Source organism: Bradysia coprophila, chromosome IV, assembly GCF_014529535.1.
Source record: "Bradysia coprophila strain Holo2 chromosome IV, BU_Bcop_v1, whole genome shotgun sequence".
Taxonomy (NCBI): Eukaryota; Metazoa; Arthropoda; class Insecta; order Diptera; family Sciaridae; genus Bradysia; species Bradysia coprophila.
Window position 1 is genome coordinate 272,213 of NC_050738.1, and position 24,837 is coordinate 297,049.

The 24,837-nt window shown below is 37.1% G+C and overlaps 4 protein-coding genes across 6 annotated transcripts; 3 read left to right on the plus strand and 1 right to left on the minus strand.

Moving 5' to 3' along the window:
* Window positions 1–1,244: 1,244 nt before the first annotated feature.
* LOC119066535 lies at window positions 1,245–3,041 on the plus strand. The gene is made up of 3 exons (XM_037169060.1): window positions 1,245–1,713; window positions 1,770–2,295; window positions 2,582–3,041. The coding sequence occupies exons 1-3, from the start codon at window positions 1,309–1,311 to the stop codon at window positions 2,977–2,979; spliced, it is 1,329 nt and encodes a 442-aa protein (XP_037024955.1). The 5' UTR covers window positions 1,245–1,308; the 3' UTR covers window positions 2,980–3,041.
* Window positions 3,042–7,506: 4,465 nt separating this feature from the next.
* On the plus strand, window positions 7,507–9,580 carry LOC119066536. Its single transcript, XM_037169061.1, has 10 exons — window positions 7,507–7,622; window positions 7,703–7,897; window positions 7,958–8,092; window positions 8,158–8,292; window positions 8,353–8,490; window positions 8,555–8,779; window positions 8,845–8,976; window positions 9,039–9,173; window positions 9,235–9,372; window positions 9,435–9,580. The coding sequence occupies exons 1-10, from the start codon at window positions 7,575–7,577 to the stop codon at window positions 9,522–9,524; spliced, it is 1,371 nt and encodes a 456-aa protein (XP_037024956.1). The 5' UTR covers window positions 7,507–7,574; the 3' UTR covers window positions 9,525–9,580.
* Window positions 9,581–12,289: 2,709 nt separating this feature from the next.
* LOC119066538 lies at window positions 12,290–14,390 on the plus strand. The gene is made up of 6 exons (XM_037169067.1): window positions 12,290–12,517; window positions 12,577–12,814; window positions 12,880–13,060; window positions 13,117–13,444; window positions 13,516–13,764; window positions 13,831–14,390. The coding sequence occupies exons 2-6, from the start codon at window positions 12,582–12,584 to the stop codon at window positions 14,343–14,345; spliced, it is 1,506 nt and encodes a 501-aa protein (XP_037024962.1). The 5' UTR covers window positions 12,290–12,517; window positions 12,577–12,581; the 3' UTR covers window positions 14,346–14,390.
* A 46-nt stretch (window positions 14,391–14,436) lies between these two features.
* LOC119066537 (protein amalgam) lies at window positions 14,437–21,398 on the minus strand. 3 transcript variants are annotated; one of them, XM_037169062.1, is made up of 8 exons: window positions 21,104–21,398; window positions 19,336–19,802; window positions 15,869–16,081; window positions 15,530–15,793; window positions 14,958–15,476; window positions 14,840–14,896; window positions 14,698–14,775; window positions 14,437–14,643 (listed from the first exon to the last, which is right to left on the minus strand). In XM_037169062.1, exons 2-8 carry the CDS (start codon window positions 19,535–19,537, stop codon window positions 14,462–14,464), a joined length of 1,515 nt encoding a protein of 504 aa, XP_037024957.1. In that variant the 5' UTR covers window positions 19,538–19,802; window positions 21,104–21,398; the 3' UTR covers window positions 14,437–14,461. The 3 variants fall into 3 exon arrangements, with proteins under 3 accessions (XP_037024957.1, XP_037024959.1, XP_037024958.1); XM_037169064.1 differs by lacking the exon at window positions 19,336–19,802; XM_037169063.1 differs by lacking the exon at window positions 21,104–21,398 and having other exon boundaries at window positions 19,336–19,811.
* Between the last annotated feature and the right edge of the window lie 3,439 nt (window positions 21,399–24,837).

A 24,837-nucleotide genomic window follows, 5' to 3' on the forward strand; every position in this document is an offset into this window, starting at 1 on the left:
AGAGCCTGCTAACGGGTACTACCAGGTCTAGTCGCATTCTCTACATTTTATAGAAGCATATGACTTTCCTGTGGGTTTCCGACCTCATCGCTAGCCTCATACCATAGCCAGCAGTCGGATAATATCCGGCGGATATTGAATTCAATCCAGGTCTAGTCGCTTTATAATTTACAAAACAAAAGACTTTCCTGCTTGCACCTCGACCAAAACACTACAGAGCCACGAGTCATTCATTCTCTGCGGCCTGTCATTACTTATCTACTCGTCGCTCTCGGCCGCCCTATAGCCCGAAGGTTTTCGCTCATTGGAATAGTCCCGCTTTGACAGCTGGCGATCCACATCCAAGGCAAAAATCTCCGGTCCACGAACCGAGTTGAGAGTTGACTCGGCGGGTAACACAAGACAACGGAGTATCAAAATAGTGGCATAATCGCTGAGTAGAACGACAGCTAGACAATGTATTGCCTCAGTCGTACGACTGCCTAATCGATATTCCGAAATCGATACAAATTCACCCGATTTACCACGTGCAAACATAGCTTGGAGCAAATTTGACCGATTTACCTCGGAGCGTCGTTGACAGTTAATCACACCATTGCTATTGTATGCATGTGCATCTAAAACAATCGACGCGCCATTTACTTGTTCATGCAAAGCTGTGTGTCTTCACTGAAATAATTCGATTGCAAGTTATCCTTGCTAAATTATTTCAGTGCTAGAACATACCAGATACCTTTAGGCAGGAAGCTGGTAGTTTATTTCCTGAAAATAATTTCAGGCAAACAGTGAAAGGTTACCCGTTCCTACACATTCACGGCAAACAAAGGCACGATTGTACAGTTTGTAACAAAAGAACGCGTTCGCCATGCGTGCATTTCAATGCGGTCCAAACAATTCACTTTAAACTCACAAGAATAAGGCAAAATTCTAGCACAAAACTAAAATATAGGCAAAGCACAAAATATAACACTTCGGCCATAGCACACAATTAAAGAATTTCGGCCAATTTTCGCCTTATTCTTAGCGAGCGAGCTTAGCTCATGATTTTGATGTTCACTCGGTGACGGTCTAAACTAAACTCTCTAAATATTTTGAGTTACGAAAATACGACAATCGTCGCCCTGTGATCTTGAAATTTATTTCAAAAAATTACCTCTTCAAGTTTAGAATACATTGTACACAGGATATGTTTCGTGATTTTGTTGCTAGAGGCGCCACATAAGACATACCGAGCTTGACATTTCCTTTTGAAGTTTGTTTTTGTTTTGAACTTTTGATGTTGTGAAAATCGTTCAAAAAGTCCCAATCATGTCTTCGTCGGAAGATGAAGTCCTCGAATGTGACCTACCAGAAGTTAATACTAATAACACACTGCATCCACACACAACGTCTAAGTATATGCACACATACCGTAAATTTCATCAATGGAATAAATCAAATGGAAACCGACAAATTTCGGAGGAAGTTCTGTTGGAATATTTTGAGGATATTGCGACAAGGAGCAAGCCAACAACATTGATCGCCATGTATTCCATGCTAAAGGCGACCTTCCGTGAAAACGACGGCATCGACATTTCTGTATTCACCAAGGTAAACGAGTACATAAAAGAGAAAAACGCTGGCTACAAGTCCGTAAAGTCCAAAACATTTACCAGCGACGAAATCTATAAATTCGTTTTGGAAGCGCCCGATTACAAATGGTTAGATGTGAAGGTAACTGCACAACTTGTAATTTGATATTTGATAGAGAAGGAATCATTATTCGATAGGTGGTCTGCGCATTTGCAATAAATGGGGCATATAAGGACCTCCTAAACGTAATGCCCGAGCACGTTAAACGATACGATGATCTGTTTTTGGTAACAATACCTCAAAAAGCCGCCATTCCTCAATACACATTCACATTAACTGGACCGTTCGTCGACTTCATACAACAATATATCGATCTGCGTCCGGAAAACGCTGCTCCAAATCGGTTCTTCTTGAATTATCACCGTGAAAAGTGCACTGCACAACCGATTGGCAAACACCAATTCAACGGAATGGCTCGCAGGATCGCAGATTATCTAAAATTGCCAGAACCGGAACGCTATTCACGATATTCATTTCGTAGAAGTCCTAACATACCGTTCAGCGCCAATCAGAATGATGGTGTTGAAGTGCAGACAACCGAACGGATTGAGTTGGATTATAAGCCAAGACCACTGAAAAAGTCTTCGTTTAGCTACATCCGATCGCCGGTTTGTGTTACACACAATACGGGTGCGAACATCAATGGGAATCATACAGACTCTGGTACGTTGTATGCACTGGTTTCAGTTTACTAAATTTCGATATTTTCAACAGATTCGGTTAGTCGTGAGACGATAACTTTTGAATATAAGTCGCTCTGCATTACACTGGTAATTTGGCCACATTCAAATTGAAATAAATTGAAAATATCGAAAGTTGAATGAATAGAAACTAGCCTACGACTAACTGCCTACAGTTAGAGGCAGTGATATTTCAGCATGAATTTGCTGCATCTGTTTTCCAGCTGCTCCACAAATATCACATTGTCATTTCTGTCGCAATATTTCAGGACACATATGCACCTTTAGCTGCGGACAAGCTCAATGCGCCTTGGAAGAAAATGAACAGAGCGTGCTACATGCGTTTCGCGTCATGGCACCACCTGAATACACCATCACAGACGTTACACCCGCGGTGTATCCTTCGAAGCCAGCCTGCAGATGGATAGTGGCGTATGCACCCAGCGACAATACAATTAATTCGCTCAATGCTGACGAAGCGTTCGAAAGCATTACACGGACGATACCGTACAATGTTCGAGTAGATCAAAAATATATTCGCGGAACAACGTCTCGGAAGTCAGCGGCATATGTGGTAGTGTATGGAGTGAATTGTAGATGTCACAAAGAAGTCCCAACGGAGGACATATTCAGTTTTACAGTGAGCGAAGTGAAATGTGAAATTTAGAATTTTTGGGCGAAATAAATTGTGGAGTGGAGATCGATCTCCATCCCATAATCTGATGAAAACATTGTCAAGGTCTATAAATCTGAAAATTTGTCAGCCATCGTTTAATAGTCGCCTCTTCCAAGTTGAATTTCCGCCATTTAAGTAGAACCGTTCAACGTTGCAAAATGACACTGTCTTTTGAAGGAGCCGGTGGAGCCATTGTTAATGATGATCATTTTATCATACAAGTGCAAATAGACCAGTCCCCTGTGGCATTTTGAGTTCATAAATACGAGGAATACGAGCGACAAAAAATTCATGGAAAACGTGTGTCATGCCACTATTTTGTGAGCTAACTAAACACGGCAAACTTCGCGAAACGGGGTAATTTTTGAATTCTTTGTTAAGAAAACGAATAAACTGAAAATTCTGACTAAAAATTTTATTGAAGCTACGGGAAAAAACTCAAACTTTAGCAAAAAAAAGGAGCGAATCAGCAAGTCTAAGAACAATAAAATTCTGTCGTCGACAAAAATGGTTTAAGAGTTTCTCATTTTCCACAAATTTACTGTTTAAATCAAGTTTCACCTTCAAAACGAAATACAAAAGAATTATGGAACCCGATCTCCTGACATTGCTTTCATAGCACAATTCATAATCTCTTTTACTTGAATTCCAACTTTCTGTTCTTGCAATTTAAAAAGATAAGAAGGTTAAAAAAAAGCAAAATTCATATGACCTCTAACGTACTAGCATAAAAGTATTTTCAGAAGTATTATCATGCAAAGTCGATTGTTTTAATTGGGACAGCCGACGCAGGGCTTATTTTACAAAAACGTCAAAAAACAAATTTATCAAATTGGTGGAATGAAGATAGTATTTTCTTCAAATTTTAACTTTATTCAAGAGGTAAATAAAAACATAGCTAACGCCGACCCGTACGAAACACCTATTCGTATCAAAAGCCTTTAATGTGAAACTCTTCATTTCTCTTACTTCATTTTCTTCTCTGCTGAAAAACTATTCTCACTTTAAAATCACTTACATTATCCACTCTTTGCCTTGTTATCATATACAACTAAATTGCCGGAGGCAATATAGACAGCCCCGTACGAAGACAAATTTCATAAATTCCTATTTAAACAGCTATATACCGCTATATTTAACTATATTTCACTATAAATAAACATTTCACAGATAAATATATGCTATTATGTAGCTCTATATGCCTGTATATAGCTCAATATAGCTGTATATAGGTATATATAGATGTCCGTATATGGAATCCCTGAAACCCCACACACATAACAAATTATTTCCATGTTAACAGAAACTCTCTAAGTATCATTTTTCCCAAGATATTTCTATTTTACTAAAATCCAATATGGCCGCCGGCAGCCATTTTGTTAGGAGAGCGGAAATAGTACCGACGCTTTACATTCGTTAATACCTTTCAAACAAAAAAAAATTCATGAAATTCGGTCAAAATTTACTCGAGATATTGTCAAAATACACCACGTTCACTGTACTTCCGAGTAGCCAGATAAGAGCTCACTCCAAGAGACCTAGCTCACGCTCCGGAGAACATAATTTCAAAAACTTTTTTTCCCTGATTGGTACGGTCAATACCTATCTAATAAAGCTAAAACAGACGAAATATGTTGAAATGTGGCCGACCTACAAGCAAAAACTGCTTGCCGCCCTGTGCCTGTTTCACACCAAGGGGTCTAACTCACGAGTCGGTCATCCGATTTCCATAAACTTTTTTTTGTCGATCGGTATTGTAAATACCTTTTATTTGACGTATCACTTACAAGTTTAACGTTTAAATGTCCGGAGATATCTTCGAAAAACCGTAAAGCACTTATTGGGCCACAGCTCGGGAGGGGTCAATCCAAAATCACTCATCTTCGAACTTAGCCTGTCTTTTGACATTACCAAACGGGAAAAAAAAGAATTTTCAAAATCGGATGCGTTCTACTCAAGTTATCGTGTAGACAGACGGACAGACGGACAGACGGACATTTTTTTTTTCGCGGATTTGGCATCTCTAGACAACCACAATAGGTTTCCCCTTACTCAGGGAGTCCAATTCGACGTGTTACAAACGTATGCGTAAACCCATAAGACCCCAGTACTTCGTACGGGTCTAAAGAGTTGGGTACGAGGGGCAGAGATTCGTTGACAAATCAAAAGCATTTTCTAGACAAACCGCTAACATAATCATTTATGAATATGGATTATGTTCACAGGAAAAAATGTTTGTGAGGAGATTTTCGATTGTATGATTTAAAAAAAGAGGATTTTCATGCATTTTTTACTATAGATCATCTTCAATGCCATCCACGTTAAAAAAAATCTCATACAAATAAGATCATCTTCAAGATACGGTACTTTCAGAAGTAGCCTCCCTTTAGTTTCTTTAAATGTTTCGTTAGTTCATTCATTTGTATGAGGTTTTTTTTTAACTCGACGGCATTTCAAACGGCCTTGAAGATGATCTCTAGAATGATGTCTCAAAAAGTATTATAGAATGTTCAATTTGGATCTGGTGCGATCTGTGGAACGTCAAAGAATTTGAAACAGAAGAGTATTCTGTCCCTGATATTATGTATACGACACGACAGTAGATGTGATTCGGCCAGAGAATCATGACCTTGTAAACGTCAGACACGATCCCAACTGTCAGACAAGTCGAAAAATATCGAATGAATTGAACGAACGATTTTCATATAAAAATCAGTAAATTGAACGCAGTTAACGTCAATTGATTGGACTACTTGAAGGACTACTTGACGAAAAATTAAGTGGGGTTACGTTGACAAATACCGTATAATGAAAATGATCTATATCCAGCTAACGGCTTCCCTTCGTTATATTTCGTAAACAGTATACTAGCCAATTCACGCACTGTTGACAATTCATTATTATATTTTATACAATTCAGTAACGATATTTGTAACTTACGCCGCCTGTGTGCAATGTCATATGAACGTATTTTATCGCACTAGTGCGATAAAGGATTTGCAAGGGGCACTAGTGCGATAAAAGCCACGTGTTACTGAAGTCACACTGAGATTATCTTCTGTATTTATTCGATTTTCTTCATTGCATAAAACGTTGTAAGCAACAACACATCTTATGCTGGTATATTGTCACACTAGATGTCAGATTACCAATCCGAGGCGAAACTTCATGTAACGTATGAAAACTCTGGGACCAAAACATGTTTGAGAAAGTCTCGTGGGAGGTGGTACATATGCATGATGATCAGGTAGATATGACAGGCTGCGAGTTTGGAAGTGGCTATAAACAGTTTTCGGTATTCCTTCAACTTCCATTCAAATCAAATTAAAATCTCTGAACTTTTTCTTGGAAACAGTCGCTGTTACACCTATTGACGCAAATCAGAACTGTGTACGAATCGAACATTTCGCGCAGATAAACAATTTCAGTAAAAAAAACGAGAACATCGTTGGAGACAGAAGACAGTAATCATTAAAAAAAAACAACAAAAAATCTTAATTCGTAAAACACTGATGTTTGTGATGTTACAAAATCATAGACACAAAAAAAAGTATTCCACCACAGCACTGCTTCTAGCATGAGCATAGAAAATATTCTGAGGCTGATGAAATCACCTTGTAAGCACTGCGTTTCTTTTGAGTTAAAAACATACAATACAAACAATCCTCTTATCACTAAAGCCTCCAAATTTGACACTTGTCAATTCAGTGTTCACGCTAGTAGCAGTGCTGTGATTCTGACAACTTATCCTATAAAAATGATAAGCGAAGAGTGCAGGCATAGGGTAACGGCACCGCTTACGTGAAAATTGAATTAAATCGGTTATTCACGCCGTAAGTGTGCCTAAAATTTGAATTTTAAGTTAACGATTTGATGAAAAAGTGAAACGAAAAATACATTTCAACGCTTCATTGTATGAAAATGACGCTACGTTAGAAAGACCTCCGTACTTTCCATTTTGAATTTTGATCGCACTTTGGCGTGAATTATTTAAAAAAAAAAATGAAAAACCAGAGACACTTCATATTTCAGTTATGAGCTTCCAAGGAAAAGTTACCAACGTTTTAGTTATGAGCCCCCCAAATTTTGTACGATTGAAAGCACGACATAGTAAAGTTAACCAGGCAGGAGCGCTTGTTTGACTAGGGACCTGAATAATCTAGTAGCCCTTGATATTTTGCGAATAAATTTTTTCAATTTATGTCAGTGTTCATTTGAGTTCATTTTCATTCCATGTGTTAGGTCCCTAATTTGACGTTTCGAAAATTAACCGCTCCTGCCTGGTTTATTTTACTCTGCCGTGATTGAAAGTAAATTTTATACAAAAACTAAGAAATTTATTAGTTTATAACATGCACAGAATCACAATTAGTAACCATAAGTACTTAGTTGGTACTAATTTTGTATAAGAAATAATAAATATTAGCAATAATTCGCTTGGGGGGCTCGTAACCAGTTCCATTACCCTACCATTTTAGCGTGTCGTAATATGTAAGCCAACGGCACAATCTAGAAACAGTTAGTAGTTTTCAACAAAACTCCACTGCGAAAGCTTTTAATTTGATTTCCGGATTGATTAAATAAAAATGACGAGTGTCAAGATATTAGCCGTAGTGATCATTGGATTACTTCAGGTACAAAATTTTTATTGCAATAGCTGTTTTTCATCGATAAGGCCGCGCTAACTATTTAAATTTAATTAATAATCTTGAAGGTGTGTACAGCTAATCCGATTTCTTCACAAGAAGAAGAGGATCTAGCGAATCGTTTTACAGCTGATGAATTAACTCGCGCAAAAAATGCTGGAATACCACGACATGCGTTAATTGATAGGATGTCCGGTTACACAATTGACGAATTCATTAAAATTTGGGCATTGAAAAGAAGTCCATCAGTCATTGAAAATGTGGTATGTACGAATTCGGTGACTTTGCATTAATAAGATTTTAATTTTTGTTTTCGTTGCAAGGCTAATTTGTGCGAAATTTTGGTTCCTGGACAAAAAATGCCAGCTAATTACACCAAAGATCAGGAAGCAGTTCTTAAGAATTTATTTAAATTATACGATCTTCTACCGAGCAGAGATCATTTGGCTTCCTTTTATGTAATTTAATTGTTTTCTCATGAATTTTTAAATCAAGTTCACAGTATCGACCATTTTCGTGACAGCGCTCCACAGTCTGTAACTTCGTTATAAATCCGCATTTGCTTTCATTTGGCCCAAAATTTATTCCCCACATGAAAATTCGCTTGATAAAAATGCACAATTTAAATCGTTCAGCCTTACATCGCGTTACCACGGCTGTGAGTTGATAACCGAGGACATTAAATGTTTTTTGTAAAGTTTAATTTTCCGGTAATTAGACAGAAATGTGCTGCATCGATGCAGGCGGTGAAATTATGTTCTCCGACGACAAAACCTGTCGATTACGCGGTAAAGAATTGAACGAGTTCGAAAAAAAATGGAACGACTTCGATACATCAAATGTGCCGGAATCGATTGTAAATATTATGCTTACGACATCGAAACATTTTAATTGTGCTGCATTCAAATACTTTGTTTCAGATAAATTTGTGCAATTTCCTTCAATCAACGAATGCATTTAACAGCTACCAATGCCAGAAAGTAGGAGATCTAGAGAAACTATTTACGGCCGATGAATTAACTCACGCAAAAAATGCTGAAATACCACAATATCAATTGATTAATATGAAGTCTGCCGGTTTGACAATCGACGAAATTATTAAAATCCTCGCAATGACATATACAACATCAAAATATGAAAATGCGGTTTGAATTACGGGGACTTCAATATTGATAAGATTTTCATTTGTTTTTTTTTTTTTCGTTGCAAGGCTAAAGTGTGCGAAATTTTGGTTCCTGGTCGCAATATGACATCTAATTACACCGGAGCTCAGGAAGCAATTCTTGAAAGTTTATTTGAATTAGAATACCTTGCCCCCAAGAAAAACACTACTTCCGTTGTGGTAATTTAATTATCTCAGACTTTTTAAAGCGGGCTCACAGTATCAAATCATTTTCGTTTCAGCGGACAACTATCTGTGACTTCGCTCTAGATCCACATTTGCCTTCATCTGGTCCAAAATTTGTTCCTCACGCGATAATTCGTTTGTTGAAAATATACACTAAAACTGATTCAGGCTTAGATCGTCTCAACCTCGCTGTGAGTTGATAAGCCAATCAATACATTGAATGTGTTTTAAGTTTAATATTCCTGTAATTAGAAACAAATGTGCTGCATAGATGAAGTTGGTAAAATGACGGGTTATTATGAAGGAAACAGTGGATTACGCGATGGTGAAATGAACGAATTCGAAGAAAAATGGAACAACTTCGATACAGCAAATATATCGGAATCAATCGTAAGTATTACTTACCACACTGCAACACTTTTACTTTTATTTATTCATACCGCACGCTTCAGAAACGTTTGTGCGACTTCCTACATTCAACGAATACATTTGACGACGACCAGTGCCAGAAAGATACTTCATTCGTTGAAAGTAAATTGTAATCCATTAAATGTTTTCATTGTATCAGACAAGAATAAAAATGTTTCGTAATTTCGTGTTAAACTATTAATGGCTTTTGATTGTAAACATAGAAATTTCTAATTTTCTGCCGTTGACTTCATCAGCCTCCAAATATTTCTTATGTTCATGCTAGGAGCAGTGCGTTGGGTAAGGTCATGATTCGGAAAAAACGACTTGCGTTGAAGCAATTTCAAGGATCTAGGACTCGGATCCCAAAAGTATTGAAGTTTAGGGCACTCTAGAATGATCCTTTGTCTTCACTCTGAAAGTGTTAGATCTTGAAATTTAGGTAAAAAAAAATCGCGAATATATGCCATGAACAATTTTCAATGGGCGGAAACGGATTTGTTCTGCAGCTTTTCCAGCTGCTTTATTTGTTCCAAACTCCCGTTGTCCGGCGATCATGAGCAGGTTTCAGCTCATGAGGAATTTACAAAATTTTCGAAAATTCCTAATGAGCTAAAAGCTTTCCATCATCCGACTATCACCGGCGGCTGACGAAAATGAAGCAATGGAATGGTTATTGAAAATTATTTATAGTGTCTTCAGCCAGAAGCCTCAAAGTTCAACTTTTCTAAAGCAGGACCATCATAAAAACGCTTTAAATAACCAAATACGAACAGCCTTGGGTTAGTCGATGTGCGTGTATTATACATGTCCGAAGATAGTCCAAGTCCAAAATTTAGAACCCGCCTCCTGTAGAAGAAAAGACCCGCCTCTTTTCAATTTAAGTTCATAATGTTAACGTTAAAGGTGTGTCTAATTTAAGTGAAATAGGCGTGTCTTTAAAACGGGCAGTCTATTTTAATAAAATAAAATATTTCTTACCGATTCTGGACTGTCCAACTTTTTTCGCGAGTCTTATTTCTGGACAGTCCAATTTTCTACTTACGAATCAATTCTGGACTGTCCAACTTTTTTCGTGAGTCTTATTTCTGGACTGTCCAACTTTTTTCGCGAGTCTTATTTCTGGACTGTCCAACTTTTTCTTCGACTCTTATTTCTGGACAGTCCAATTTTCTACTTACGAATCAATTCTGGACTGTCCAACTTCTTTCGCGAGTCTTATTTCTAGACTGTCCAACTTTTTCTTCGACTCTTATTTCTGGACAGTCTAATTTTCTTCTTACGAATCAATTCTGGACTGTCCAACCAATACCAATTTTAATTGTACATAAAAAGCGTTTTAACACGCCGAGCGATCCAGCCCATTGCCCCGTAGCGAAGCGGAGGGCCGCAATGCGAGCCGGGCGCCGGAACGGTGTCGGTAACTTAGGAGTTAATTTTTTTTTCTCTCGCATCGTCTAATAATTAGTCTGTGTGAAGGCGTTAGCTCGTTCCTAGGGAATTCATCCTTTTACGAAATTTAACGTAAAGGCGTTTTGTTCCAAACCTAGGGAATTCAACCTTTTATTGATTCGTAAGTATAAAATTGGACTGTCCAGAAATAAGAGTCGAAGAAAATGTTGGACAGTCCAGAAATAAGACTCGCAAAAAAAGTTGGACAGTCCAGAATGGATTCGTAAGTAGAAAATTGGACTGTCCAGAAATAAGACTCGCGAAAAAATATGGACAGTCCAGAATTGATTTGTAAGAATAAAATTGGACTGTCCAGAAATAAGACTCGCGAAAAAAGTTGGACAGTCCAGAAATAAGACTCGCGAAAAAAGTTGGACAGTCCAGAATTGATTCGTAAGTAGAAAATTGGACTGTCCAGAAATAAGAGTCGAAGAAAAAGTTGGACAGTCCAGAATCGGTAAGAAATATTTTATTTTATTAAAATGGACTGCCTGTTTTAAAGACACGGCTATTTCACTTAAATTAGACACACCTTTAACGTTAACATTATGAACTTAAATTGAAAAGAGGCTGGTCCTTTCTTCTACAGGAGGCGGGTTCTAAATTTTGGACTTGGACTAAGTTCGGAGATATTGTATTATTCAAAAATATCAAGTTAGATGTATATATGCATTTCTTGTAGCTCACATTTACCCCAAGAATGTAATGTACAGACGCAAGCGAAGCGAGCGCGAATTTTTTTTAATCGACGTTGATTTGTGCATGACTTATGTTGAACGTGAAATGATTACATTGTCGAGAAAATTTAATTTCTAAGCGCCCCTATTTTCCCAGCGCCCTGGGCCGGGCCCACTTTGCCCATGGGTTAATCCGGCTCTGTGCGGCGGATCCTTCGAGACCAGCCTGCAGATGGGTAGTGTAGTGGTGCGCGCTCCACTCAATGACGATACAATGTTCAAGGCTGAAAAGCGTTCGAAACAACGTCTCATATGTGGTTGTGGATGGAGTGAATTGGAGATATGTCACAACGCAGTCCCGATGGCGGATATATTCAGTTTACAGTAAGCGAAGTGAAATGTGAAATTTAGAATTTTTGGTTCGATCGATCTCCATCCCATAATTAGATGTAAACAACGTCTGTAAATCTGAATATTTGTCAATCAAGTGTTCAACGCAGCACCGGTCTGGCCATACTGCCTTATGAAGGAGCCGGTGGAATAACTGATGATGGTCATTTTATTGTGCAAGTGCCACGATCTTTACGACGACCAAGACGATGACAGACTTCTCAACTTTTTCTTTTTTTTTTCGGCTATGCTATAAGACCTCAACACCAATCGATGCATGTTTTAAAATTGCCGCTTCTTTAGAACAAGAAAAGTTTTCCCCTTTTTGAGTCAAAATTACCAACTTAACAAAAACTAAATGTGAAATGAAATGTCATTGGTCTGTCAGATCTATTTTGTGTTTTGTTGTGGTTTCAAGGCATCGCTAAAAATTGCTCTATCGTTCCGTAAGAGCGCTTCAAACCTTTCCTCGCATCAGTTAACCAATCGTTTTAGTGCACGATACCGTAAATCATCAAAACTTGCAAACAAAACAAAAGCAACCCACTGTGAACCTTGTTACACTTGCCAACCAAAGAGAGACATCCAGTGCGGCAGTTAATTGACCAGTACGACTTTGAAGAACAGCCACCTTTGGTCATCTCAGAACCTATTTTTTACTATACAGCAAAGATGTCATCGGACGAGGATGAAGACATGTATTACAATCCTGACACGCCGGAAGAATCAACCAAAACCAGCATTGTACCGGCACTATCAAAGAACAAATACCAAAAAGCGTACGACGACTTCCAGAAGTGGAATAAATTGAAGGGTGGCACACCAGTGACGCAAAAGATTCTGCTGAAATATTTCACGGATTTGGCGGAGAAACACAAACCGACCACACTGTGGGCGTACTATTCGTAAGTCGACATTTTCTGCGGGGAAATTGAACCGAATGTTCGAACATCAAATGTTTCCGTTTCAGGATGCTAAAGGCCACTTTGCGAACAAACGACAACTTGGACATAACTTCATGGTCACAGTTGTTGGACTTCTTGAAACGGAAAAATGCTGGATACAAACCCGTCAAGGCGACCTGCTTCACGGAAACTCAATTGGAAACATTTATGAACGAAGCACCCGACACCGAGTGGTTGGATGTGAAGGTAAACCTATTTTGGCTAGAAAATCTATTTGATTTTAAAGGTTGACTTGTTCGTAGGTAGCCACCATATTTGGATTGAACGGTGTCTATAGCGGGCACAAACTAGTGAACATTCAAATCGAACATGTGAAAGAGTACGAGAACTATTATTGGGTGTTAATGCCCAACGCCGAAATCAACCAGTCGTTCACAATAACCGGCTCGTATTTTGCCATTGTAAAACGATATGCCGCTCTGCGTCCGAAAAAGACTCTCACAAATCGCTTCTTCGTACATTACGCCGAGGGTAAATGCACCGAATTTCCGACCGGACAAAATCAATTCTATAAAATGCCCCGCAGAATAGCAAATTATCTGAAACTACCCAAACCGGAATCATTTTCAGGTAATGGCCTCGGACATGTGTACTAATGATCTGTGAGATGGAAAAATGTTAATTTTCCTCTTCGACTTTAGGATCGTCATTTCGACTGGCTTCAGCAACTGAATTCCTTGCAAGACAATCAGCTCGCATCAGACCATTCGATGTGCCGAATACCGATGCCAGTAATTCGTGCAGTATGGCCGAAACATATAGCGAAGAGAACATCGATCAACCAGTCGAATATTCGTTAGATTATGAAACCGGTCTCATGAAGACATGCTTCAACAGTTTCACAACTCCACCGATGTCGGTTGCCAGCAATGGCATTGAACACACGGCCGGTATGTTAAAATGACCGACTCGATCTACATCCTGTCTTTGTGTAACATGAGATTTGTTATTTTCAGAGCATGTGTGCACCAACAATTGCAACTACGTGAGATGTGCGAAAGAAGACAACGAAAAGAACGTTTTCCACGCATTCAGCATAGCAAAATCGTCGGACTACGCCATCACAGAATTGATACCCACCCAATTTCCGTCGGATCCCACATGCCGATGGATGGTGGCCTACTCGCATTTCAATGATCCCGTTTCCGCGCACAATTTGAAAGAGAAATTCGACGAAATCACAAAAGTGATACCGAAAAATGTGAAAGTGATCCAGAAGTACATCCGATGCAATTCGTCGAAGCTGTTTGCCGCCTATGTGGTCGTGTACGGCGTGAAATGTCGATGCCAAAAGCCGATATTCGGTCCGGTCCCGGTGAAACGGGACGTATTTCGGAAGTCAAATTTTGATCCGCTGTTAGAGCAGGCGCCAGTCGGCTTCACAAAACCAAATTTTGATCCACTGTCCGCACAGCCATCGGATTCGGATGACCTATCATTTTCATTTGTTGACATCAAACAAGAGACGTAAAACTTGAGAGCGGAAATAAAAAAGGAAAATATTTTTGCTGGTACGCTGGGAGTGTTTGTTTGTTGGTTTGTCCTTCTACCAAAGAATATTCAGCGGTAAGAGAACGGTCAACTTTATTAACGGCACACAGTAAGTTTCAATGTCAATAGAAAGCCGATTAGTGAGAAGCTTCCCATCACCACATTACTCTTCGAAATCGCATAGTCACTGTATTCAGCTGGAGTATTCATATCGGTTATGTAGTTGTCATCAATCGGCTCGTAGTCAATGGTTTCGGTCGATAGGTTCGGCAGTTCAACTAAATTTTTGATTTTTGATTACAAATTCCATAAAATTTGAAATTCTGACTTACTTTCACCGCCTGTTGCGAATCGGATGATACGACTGTTATCACTCCAACCATATCTGTTGCGTGACTGTACAGCTACATCTGAAAAATGCAAACAAAAATCATTTGTAGGACGATTTTACAAACTTCCACGCAGACGACATACCATATATGGACGCAGGCATCAATCCGCGTAACGTATAACCGATCGTATGTATCGGACCTTATAGTGGAGAAACGAAACATAGTTCACAAAACAAACGATCAAATCAAATTCGTCATACCTTCGGACAGTTCAGATGGAATGACCAACTCATTCCAATCGATTGTGGTATGTCGATTCATTGGAGTAATATTTCCGGACGGAATTTGTCTGAATTTCAGTTTATATTCGAAGATCTGCGATAAGCTTTCTGTTTGCCAAATCAAATTGTGGGTCATTGGTGTCGAGGCCAACGGCGATGTCTTAAATGCGGATGGTAATGGTCGACCAGTCAGTTCAATAACAGCCCCTTTGAAGCCCAATTTGTTCTCCGCACGGCATTCGTACATTCCCAGATCCGTTTCCTTCACCTTCTTAATCGTTAGCACATGCTTCGTCGTTGCGTGATAGTTCAGTACGGTAAGATTGACGTTAATATCGGTATCGTGTCGCGATATACGAAGATCTTGCAGAACGGGCACACCATGATGGAACCAATGAACAGTGGCTACCGGTGCGGAAATCACGTGACATTCTAGTGAAGCGCGGAGATTGATTTTCGTATGGACGACTGCTGATTCAGGTTTTATTTCTGGAGGGACTGCAAATTCAATTCGTCAATAGATCGGTAGCCCATTCAGGCGATTTACTTACATAATACAATCATATTGATGCCGGCAACAGCCGGTTCACCAACACCATTCGTAGCAATGCATTCAATCGGTCCGGACATCTCCCGACTCGTCACTTCAACCGTCGTTCGTCGCGTATTATCCAAATGGTCAGACTCGCCCCTTCCGTTCCGCTTCCAAGTGATTATCGGCTGAGGCACTCCATTCGCTTCGCAAACAATCTCAAACACGGAACCAATTTTGACTTCAAATATGCCTTTCGGATCTGACACAACACTCGGAGGATCTGCGTGGATTGTCTTTTATTAGTCGACTCGATTGATTGAATTAATTGAAAAAAGGAGAAAAAAAATTTACGAACATTGTACTTCGATTGCATGATACTGTGTTGCCAGTTCTCCTTCAATCGTCTTTATCTCACAGATATACTCGCCCGTATCTTCCGGCTTAAGGCTACGAACTTGTAGACTGCCATTTTGAAACAGTGTCACCCTCGGCGGTGGTAGTAGTTCAGGATGTCTTGTGTCGATAATCAGTACGGCTTCCCTTATCCATCGAATGCTACGAATTTCGGCTGCAAATTTAAATTTTAAATTATTTTAGCTAAACGAAAGTTTTATGTTTGAATGTAGAATGTTTCAGAATCAGGCCACGACAGTAACTTCAAAAATAAGCGATGAACTCCGGTTCATGTGTATTAAATAGTAAAAGAATGGTTAAACAAATGAAGTAAAAGATTTTGTGTTAATCACTAGGCGACACTTTTAACAAACGAAACAGGTAACAGGTAATTGAAAACATTTTTGTTAATTTCAAGCAAAATCATAAAGTTTTGTCACACAGTTGTTATATGACTAAATCTAATCCTCCCTGGCGTTCGTTGAGTCATTTATTTTCTTAACAGAATAAAAACGACCCGAAAGCACAAAGTCACAATTGATTAATTCCAATTCCTTCCTATATCAAATTCTCGGCTTAACATATTGCTCGAATGTCGAATATGTCGATTGATTAAATTGGTTTGATCGAACCGAAACGTCTCATGTTATATTGAAATTCTACATCAATTTCCCTAACTTAACTATACATATATACCAACCAGTGTTGTTTGCAAGAACAGTGACTTGATATGCAGAGTCAGTAACAATCAAACAATTGTTCAACGTTTAGAGTTGCAACAAAAGCAATGGAAAAATGTTAACACCACTCATCATACAAGAGAGACCATATAATAATACTCAAAACTAATTCAATAAAACCGTGTCTATTCATATCAAATTTACTTCATTTGATACATTTAAAACGTTGTGGAAAGTGCCACGATGATTTTATTTTTTGTATGTATGCTCCGTCATTATGGACCAAAAACGAATAATAAGAAACAGAATACATGACTTCCGCTCTGGATTAAATTTAAGGCGATAAATTTAACTTTAATTTATGCGCAAAGGTAACGATATGGAGACAAAGTAAAAAAAAAATCGTAACAACAAAAGGGTCTCCGATTTATGAAAGATAATGTGTTTGCGACGGGCGACGTTTGCTTGACAAAATTAAATCGTCAATTTGAATAATTCGGCACTGTTGCTGTGAGAAAGCGAACGGAATGACTTCATAACTTAAAGAAATGCACTTTTATAGAACTGATTTCTTCAACAAAAATAAACCTCAGCAGAATGCACCGTCGATCTCAACATGTCTTTACTTTGACAAGACATAATATACAGCTTTACAATGTTAAGGAAACAGAAAAATAAATAACAGACCAGCTTGATTTATTGAGTAGTGAAGGGTCGGTTTCAAGATTTCAGTAAGAAAGAAAAGTTTGGCACTCTTTCAATGTGTTAACCTGTCACATATGGCTATTCATCTGTTATCGATAACGACAACAGAAATAACGACAAGCTCTGGGTAATATGGTCCGTTGTATAGTAAATTGTATGTTAAAACAATTGAAGTACAAGATTCAAAATACTTTGATCGACGGAAGTAATAGACCCGATAATAATACTGGTCATATGCTTGCCGTCTTTAAATTCTTTTCTTCTTCTTTCAAATTAAAATAATTGCACTTTGAATTCGATAACAGAATATCAAGTCTCAGTGGGCAATTGAAAAAAAAACTTACAGAAAAAATGGTATAATGTTTTACACGCGTAAAATTACCTCCTTCATATCCAGAACAGCTTAGATACAAAAGCGGCAGTTTTACATATGCAAAACACCGGCTTCAATTTCTTGCTGACTCTAAACTGACTGTCACAACAACGATATGATAAAAATCAATGCAAATAGAGCCATTTTAAAATACACAAAAAATCATAAAATCTTCAAGATTTCAATTAACCTCAATCTAATACAGCACGTACTGTACACAATTCCGCAGTTGCACAAAAAAATGTTCTGCACAAACAAAATCTATTACTTCTTTTAATTAAACCATCGATTGAAAAAAGTCTAACCAGATGGTCAGATGGAAAATATTTTTTTTTTCCTTTGCAAAAACAACATCTAGCAATGAAAGACAAAGACATATAGTACTTAACAGTTTAACATATAAAATGACGGTCTTTGTGATATAGTCTGGTAACTGTTGTATAGCCGGTCTATAAGACTTTAATCTCTTGCTCTAATAATCAATTAAAAACCCTTTTCATCCGTTTGTTTCTTTCACTTATAAAATGGCCATGATCAGATCATTGGTCATTTCTAAAACATAAACGCAATCATTTGAAAACATTCGTCCCTATTCTAAGGGTTGGAATACTATCAATCAAAGTGAAAACGTGAAAGAATTGTGCGCATTTAATTAGCCGCATTTGATATACGCACCCCATTCCCAGTAATTTGATACAGAAAATTATAATACGAATTGAAAGAATTCTTTTTTAACATATCTGTGACTTGACTACAACGAGCAACGTAAAATGCATACCATTTTGAGAGACGCGTAGTAAGATGTTATAGAAGAAGCTACGTCTCTGCAAAATTCGAGTGAGTTTGAGTGAGTATGGATTATCGTTTTGTTTAATAGACTTAATAATTTAAGGATACAGTAGGTTATATTGGATGCTGTGAAAGTAATTGATTACATGAGCTAACAATATTGTTATAAAAGCAAACCCACAAGTGGTGATTTTGAGCAACAATCTTCGGTAACTGTCTTTTCGCCAAGTGTAGATTTTGTATATCCGAGCCGAAGCCAAGATATACAACTACACTTGTCGAAAAACAGTTGCCGAAGACGTTGCTCAAAAACACAAGAGTCAATTTGCGAGTATCACAAAGTTGTTTCCGAAGTAATGCAAAAGTTGACTTCCAACAACGAAAAATTAACAAAAATGTACCGAAAATAGTCCTCATGTGAATTAATGGTTAACTTTCGCATGGGGCAGGTAGCAAAACATTTAAGTGCTACGGCCTTTATGAAATATGCATTTATTTACATTGCCTGCCTAATCACAATAAAGCACAATAACGTACTATTATGTTCGTTATATAACTGAGAACTGAGTCCAGTGTGAGTATTAATAACAAAATGTGACGAATTATAGCCTTCACAACTTCTTTATTTTGTTGAATCTATTTATAACAACAACTCTAACACCTCAGCTTAACATTGTACCCATGGTACTCTCATTACGATCTATTTGAAGCACTTGAAAATAAATCTTTTCTCTTGGCTGGCGAAACTAACGAAAACTGAGAATATGCCATAAACATCATTACACTCTCATTTATCACTTAAATTAAATTATTTTGATTTAATATGCATAATTTACAATTTAATAACACAAAATATATCAGCCGTTGTTGTATTATACTTACAGTTATGGTTGCACGGCAGCAATACAGTATCATTTTCAAAGGTTTTCACTGTAGTGGGAACACTGTCGAAATTATTGTTTACATTAAATTGATGAGTTAAATCACATTGTACCAATGCGTTTGTTATGAATAAAATGAAATTTGTTATTGCCACAATGTTCTTGGTTGGATTTATCGTAAGGAAGTGATTAAGTCGAAGCATTTTCTTTTCTTTCTTTTTTTGTTGAGTTCGGCACTTAAATTTTAATTGTTCAAACAAATATTTGTAATGCTTAACTGATTGCTCGAAAGTCTATATATCATCCACTTGTTGCAACTTATTGTCTATCGCAATTTACATTTTATAACAGAGTCTCTGGCCGATGTTAATTAACACATATATAACGTTAAGATATATAACGCGATGATTATAAGAATGTCCCGCACATTTTCAGTCTAATCGCTTTGTATCTTTTTCACAGTAATGTCTATTTTTGAAATATAAAAAATTTAATTATTTTATATTGCTTTCGTAGCGAACTTGTGACCTTAATGACAAAATAATATGTCCCTCGTTCTATACTGAAGTTCAATTCACTTTTTCAAAAATTTATGGAAAAGACAAAATTTATGAAATATTTTTGAGCACAAAATGGTTGATTGAACGTAGGCTTGCCGTTTCGTAGATGAGTGGGAAATTATTTGGAAAATTAATTCGATTAAGTTTTTGTTCGCGAGTATATTACACAAGAAATTCAAACGGATTGAATTTACTTGCTCCAGAACATTACTCAATTCGATTTAACAGAAAATTAGAAGATTCAATTTTTACAGGCCAGTTCTGGCTATCGAATGAGCGAGCAGCGATATTTCCGCTCAAAAGTGCATCATAAATTCAATAACGAGCGCAAACTCTACTTGGAACAGACGTCAATATATAAGTAAAAAAAAGCCTAGGGCGCATTAGGATTTTCCCGGTTAGCCCATATGGTCAGTCCAGTGGAAATGAAGGGCATATGAAGTTGATGAACTGTCGAAGGTCAGCTTGAACCTGAAGATGTGAGACCATTACAACTTTCAGGCTTTCTCCAATCGCCCTGCACCAGCAAGAATGCACAAGCCATTTTATACTGATTAACAAAATTTAACTTTTAATCCTCAAATTTTTCTAAAAAGAAGTTTCAAAGGAAAAGAAAGGTTAAATGGTCCAGTAGGTCCAGTACAAATCAATGATCAAGACCTACTCATTAGAGTATTTTTATGCCATATCAATAGTACAACAAAAAACGTTAAAAGATTCCGTTTCCTGTACTGAACTGCTGTCCAAAGGACTTATAGCCTTGAAAATATTTTCGCAAAATTGATTGAATTTTCACGAATATTTCTTCGATTTTTGTGATGTGCAAAGATCGACAAAATTCGTGAATTTTCGCGAAAATTTATGATGACTCGCGAAAATTCTTGGATAAACTTTCAAGGATATGGGCCCTGCAATACTAGGACATATCACCTCATAAATTATATTATCGATGGACGGAATATGACATCGAAAACTAGATAACCACCGGATGATTAATCCTTCTTCTAGTGTAATATCTCGACGGTATACAATTGTGCTTAGTCACAATATTAACAGGTCCATTCTCTAAATAATTTTCTTTCAAAAATTCAATTTTATTTCCCCTTTTATTCAATTAGTTATGCTTTAAATTGTTAACGTTCCGTGTGCTCGTACAATTGTACTTTCATTTAATTCCATTCATTACTAAATTGAGCGATAAATTCTTACTCATTCAACAAAGTTTATAAATATATCCAAGACATAAGACGACATACACCGAATGTAATACTCCGTAATTACTTTCAATTATAAATTAACCGATTAATTCGATAAAAAATTTGATCACGACACGATATTTTATGAAAATATCACATTCATAAACCAAGCCACTAAACCATTTATTGTATAAACTTGTAGCAAGTGAATATTCACCGAAAAAAAAATAACGTAAAAAAATGCGCGCGCACCAGAAAACGATTTAAGAACGTCCGTTAAAGACGACTTTCCGAGTCAGAATGGTTCTGATGGTTCTGTTCGTTATGACTCTCACTGAACCATCGACGCAATAAGCATTAATGATATAATAAGTGTAGCCGCGCGGTGATAGCCATTAAGCGTGAATAGTTAGAAAGTTTTTTTTGTCTTCGTCATAAACATTAGAACTTTTCGATTCTCATGATGGCATTGAGAGTCACACATAGGGAAAAATAAAGGAATGAACATTTCAGTTTTTATGTTGAAAGTTGAAATGAACAAAAGCGAAGTTTTTGTTTACTCGTTCCATTTTAAATGTGAATTGGATTCAATTACTTCAAACAATTTTTTTTATTTGATTTGATATACTTAGGTGTCAAGGCAATGGCCATTGTATGCTGTGTGCATGTGTTTAGTTAAAACGGACAACATTACATTATTAAACGATGAGGTGGTTGTGGGTGATTGATTTTTTTTTGGGTATGTTAATCTCTTCTACCATCACATTCCATCAACTCCTCGTAATGTCCACAAAATTTCCATTTTATTGATTTTATATATCTTCACACTATCAACACATTCGATGCTTATGAATAAAAAAATAATTCAATTGCTTTTAGGAGCATAAAATGAACGATTAGCCCGTATGTCGTAATTGAATGGAGATTTTTTTTCCCTACAAAAAATCCAACTTTTTATAGAAAATTTCTTGTGCACATCGGGGCTGTAAAAAATCATCGAATAATTATGTTCGTTTTATTGCTATATATCTCACTGCTTTTAATTTCATTCTATCGACATGAGCTGTATCCCATGCTGATTTCAATCTCTCATAAATATCAGTTTAGATATTTAGAAGATATTTATCTCCATGCTTGATCGACAACAATGTGTGAGAAATGAACATTAATTGCTAGATATGCGAATGGTTGTAAGTTCAAATTTTAATGGATTCGATTTTAAGAAAAATAATGTTACTGCGAGTCGTTAGAGCGATGGACTCACGCCCTATATAGAGGTGTGCACCGCCGATTTTACGCCGAAAAATAATAGCTCACGATTGTATTTTCGTCGCGCCGAAATTTTATACGTTTAGTGCTTTCAGCCATTTTAATGGGCGGCAATATAAACTTAAATTGAAAAATTGTGTGCCTGAGTACAAGGTTTTAGCAAATGTTTATCTCTCTTAATTTATAAGGCAGGTTTCTATATGCGTAGAAAGGAGTTTTTGGTTAAAAAATTTTTGTTGTAACTTTGGGTTTTTCTTCTTACCTGCACTGTACGACGGTGATTTTGTTTCTGATGCTACGATAGGGTTATCTTCGAAGTAGCTTTCTATAACGTATCCTATTTCCATCAGTAGATGGCAAGTGTTTTTTGCAAATTTTTAAATACTAGTTCAAAGAAAAAGTTTGTTGCTGTCTTGGGAAGGGTATCGATGGATACAACTGAGGATCACCATCGATACCCGAGGTCGAAAGCATTTGTATTTTCTGTATCCTCACTTAACGTGAACCCTTGGGTACGTTACTCTATTTTCTGTGCAATGGAATGGAGCGCGGCAGACGGCAGACAACGTTTCTCTTATTGTCTGTTGATGCAGATAAGAGGAAGAAGAAAGAGAACAAAATTCAGTGAATCAGTCAAAACTGTGTGATACTACTGTAATTGTAAAGTGGCAAACTTAAGACCTTATGTGGAATTTGGGTGGAAAATGGCGCAAATCACATGTTTCAGGAATTTATAAAGTGGAATATCTTTCCGGTTTCAAGTTTTTTCGTCAAAAGACGAGAAACGGATATCTTTATTTTCAATTTTTAGCTGCTTTATGTAAAAAAAAATTGGGGAAAAAATCATTTTGGCGTAGTTTATACACTTATTACGCTTAGTACTTATAAATTTAAGTTTATCTGAATCTCTTATTTGCGAAAACCTTCTACTACGATCTCACTCCAACATCGAAGATGGACTAAAGGCAACGGGAACGGTTATTGCATAAATCGAAAGATAATAGTAGTGAGTTTGCGTAAATGACATAAATTATAGTTGGAAATAAGAAACCTGCAGAACATCTAGTATGAAGATGTGACTTAAAATTTCCAACTTATAAGTTAACTTATAGCTTATATGTCATTTAGCAAACTCACTAATCATTCTTGGATTCATTAAATTAGATGTTTTTAAAATAATAGGTCAGTGATTGTACATTCAAAATATAAAAGGTGAGATACGTCTCAGTTGATTCTCCTTGTATAAGTGGTTGATACTTCAGATCGCAAGACAGTAAGAATTCAGTGTTTTTGCATTATTTTCGAAAGTTTCGATTTTTTGTAAATTTATCGGCGCGCCGATCGGCGCACCGCCGCCGACTATTTTAAGATCGGCGCACACCTCTAGCGCTATATGTCACGGGTTCGACTACCGTGTCAGACATAGTTCATAGGGTTTTTCCTAATTGTAAATGATTGGTATCTGCTGTTAGTTATCACTAGCCAGCTCTATCGACCGTAATAGGTCTCTAAGAAAACACCAAAAAATGCTGAACACAGTTCTTGTACGTCATGCGTAAGTCACAATGGTCACAATCGTGATTCTAAAAATGGCAACTACTAGCGACACCTATGTTCTAATAGATGAATCATACGATTTATAATTCACAATTGTAAAATCTCTCGAAAATATGGTTAATGTACAACAGACCCATTGGCGGCTTAGGTGCTTGGAAAGCATCAGCTTTCCTGCCCATCTTATCCTATCCTATCCTATTGCGAGTCGTTAACTCAACACGGCAGCATGTGTTGGTTAAGAATAATTGTATGCTGTTCAAGAGTTCCTATTCCTGTTCCTCTACTTTATTATTTTAGTCGTGATTTCCACTTTCGAAAAAAGCACTTCTTTTCTTTCCGTTTACACTTTAAAGAAATGAGACTTGGTTTGGCTAAACGGAGGCAAAATGGAGTGGTTTGTTCGTAGGTGGAAATCAAGCCTTACTTAGAATAGACATATTTTGATCTGTAATTTAATCCAAGAGAAATTTCCACAGATGCTTTCCAGAATGCTATCTCTTTTGATGAATGGATTCAGAAATTAAGTAAGTCCAAAAATTAAAAACTATTTTCACATAATCCTTAATTGGAACTTATCCGAATCGATTCTTCTTCAACAAAACAAAACGTTTGAACACTTACGATTTCACCCATTGAGTTGTGCAATTAATAACTTTTTCTTCAAATTGATAATTACACCAAGACCAATTTAAGGAATGACTGTTGTAACTATGTGGTCTGGTCGTTAATTAACTAATTATTAAGTAACGAATGGAATTGCTGTATAATATAAAAAAAAATGACAAACTTATAAATGTGAGTTCTTTACTCGTTTGTAGGAAAAAACAAATACGGAGAAATGTAACGTAAAGTGTATTCGAAGAAGGGTTTCGATATAATTAGTGCAACAAATACATTCAATACGAAGGCATAAATGGGGAA

Excerpts from the sequence above, each read along its gene's own strand:
- LOC119066535 (XM_037169060.1), top strand. The coding sequence starts at position 1,309 with ATGTCTTCGTCGGAAGATGAAGTCCTCGAATGTGACCTACCAGAAGTT. Across the intron at positions 1,714-1,769 it reads ACAAATGGTTAGATGTGAAG|GTGGTCTGCGCATTTGCAAT; the intron begins GTAACTGCACAA and ends ATTATTCGATAG. Across the intron at positions 2,296-2,581 it reads TGGGAATCATACAGACTCTG|GACACATATGCACCTTTAGC; the intron begins GTACGTTGTATG and ends GCAATATTTCAG.
- LOC119066536 (XM_037169061.1), top strand. The coding sequence starts at position 7,575 with ATGACGAGTGTCAAGATATTAGCCGTAGTGATCATTGGATTACTTCAG. Across the intron at positions 8,491-8,554 it reads CAAATGTGCCGGAATCGATT|ATAAATTTGTGCAATTTCCT; the intron begins GTAAATATTATG and ends ACTTTGTTTCAG. Across the intron at positions 9,174-9,234 it reads TAGATCGTCTCAACCTCGCT|AAACAAATGTGCTGCATAGA; the intron begins GTGAGTTGATAA and ends TCCTGTAATTAG.
- LOC119066538 (XM_037169067.1), top strand. The coding sequence starts at position 12,582 with ATGTCATCGGACGAGGATGAAGACATGTATTACAATCCTGACACGCCG. Across the intron at positions 13,061-13,116 it reads CCGAGTGGTTGGATGTGAAG|GTAGCCACCATATTTGGATT; the intron begins GTAAACCTATTT and ends ACTTGTTCGTAG. Across the intron at positions 13,765-13,830 it reads TGGCATTGAACACACGGCCG|AGCATGTGTGCACCAACAAT; the intron begins GTATGTTAAAAT and ends TGTTATTTTCAG.
- LOC119066537 (XM_037169062.1), bottom strand. The coding sequence starts at position 19,537 with ATGCTTCGACTTAATCACTTCCTTACGATAAATCCAACCAAGAACATT. Across the intron at positions 16,082-19,335 it reads GCTGCCGTGCAACCATAACT|CCGAAATTCGTAGCATTCGA; the intron begins GTAAGTATAATA and ends TTAAATTTGCAG. Across the intron at positions 15,794-15,868 it reads TCATGCAATCGAAGTACAAT|ATCCTCCGAGTGTTGTGTCA; the intron begins GTTCGTAAATTT and ends CAATCCACGCAG.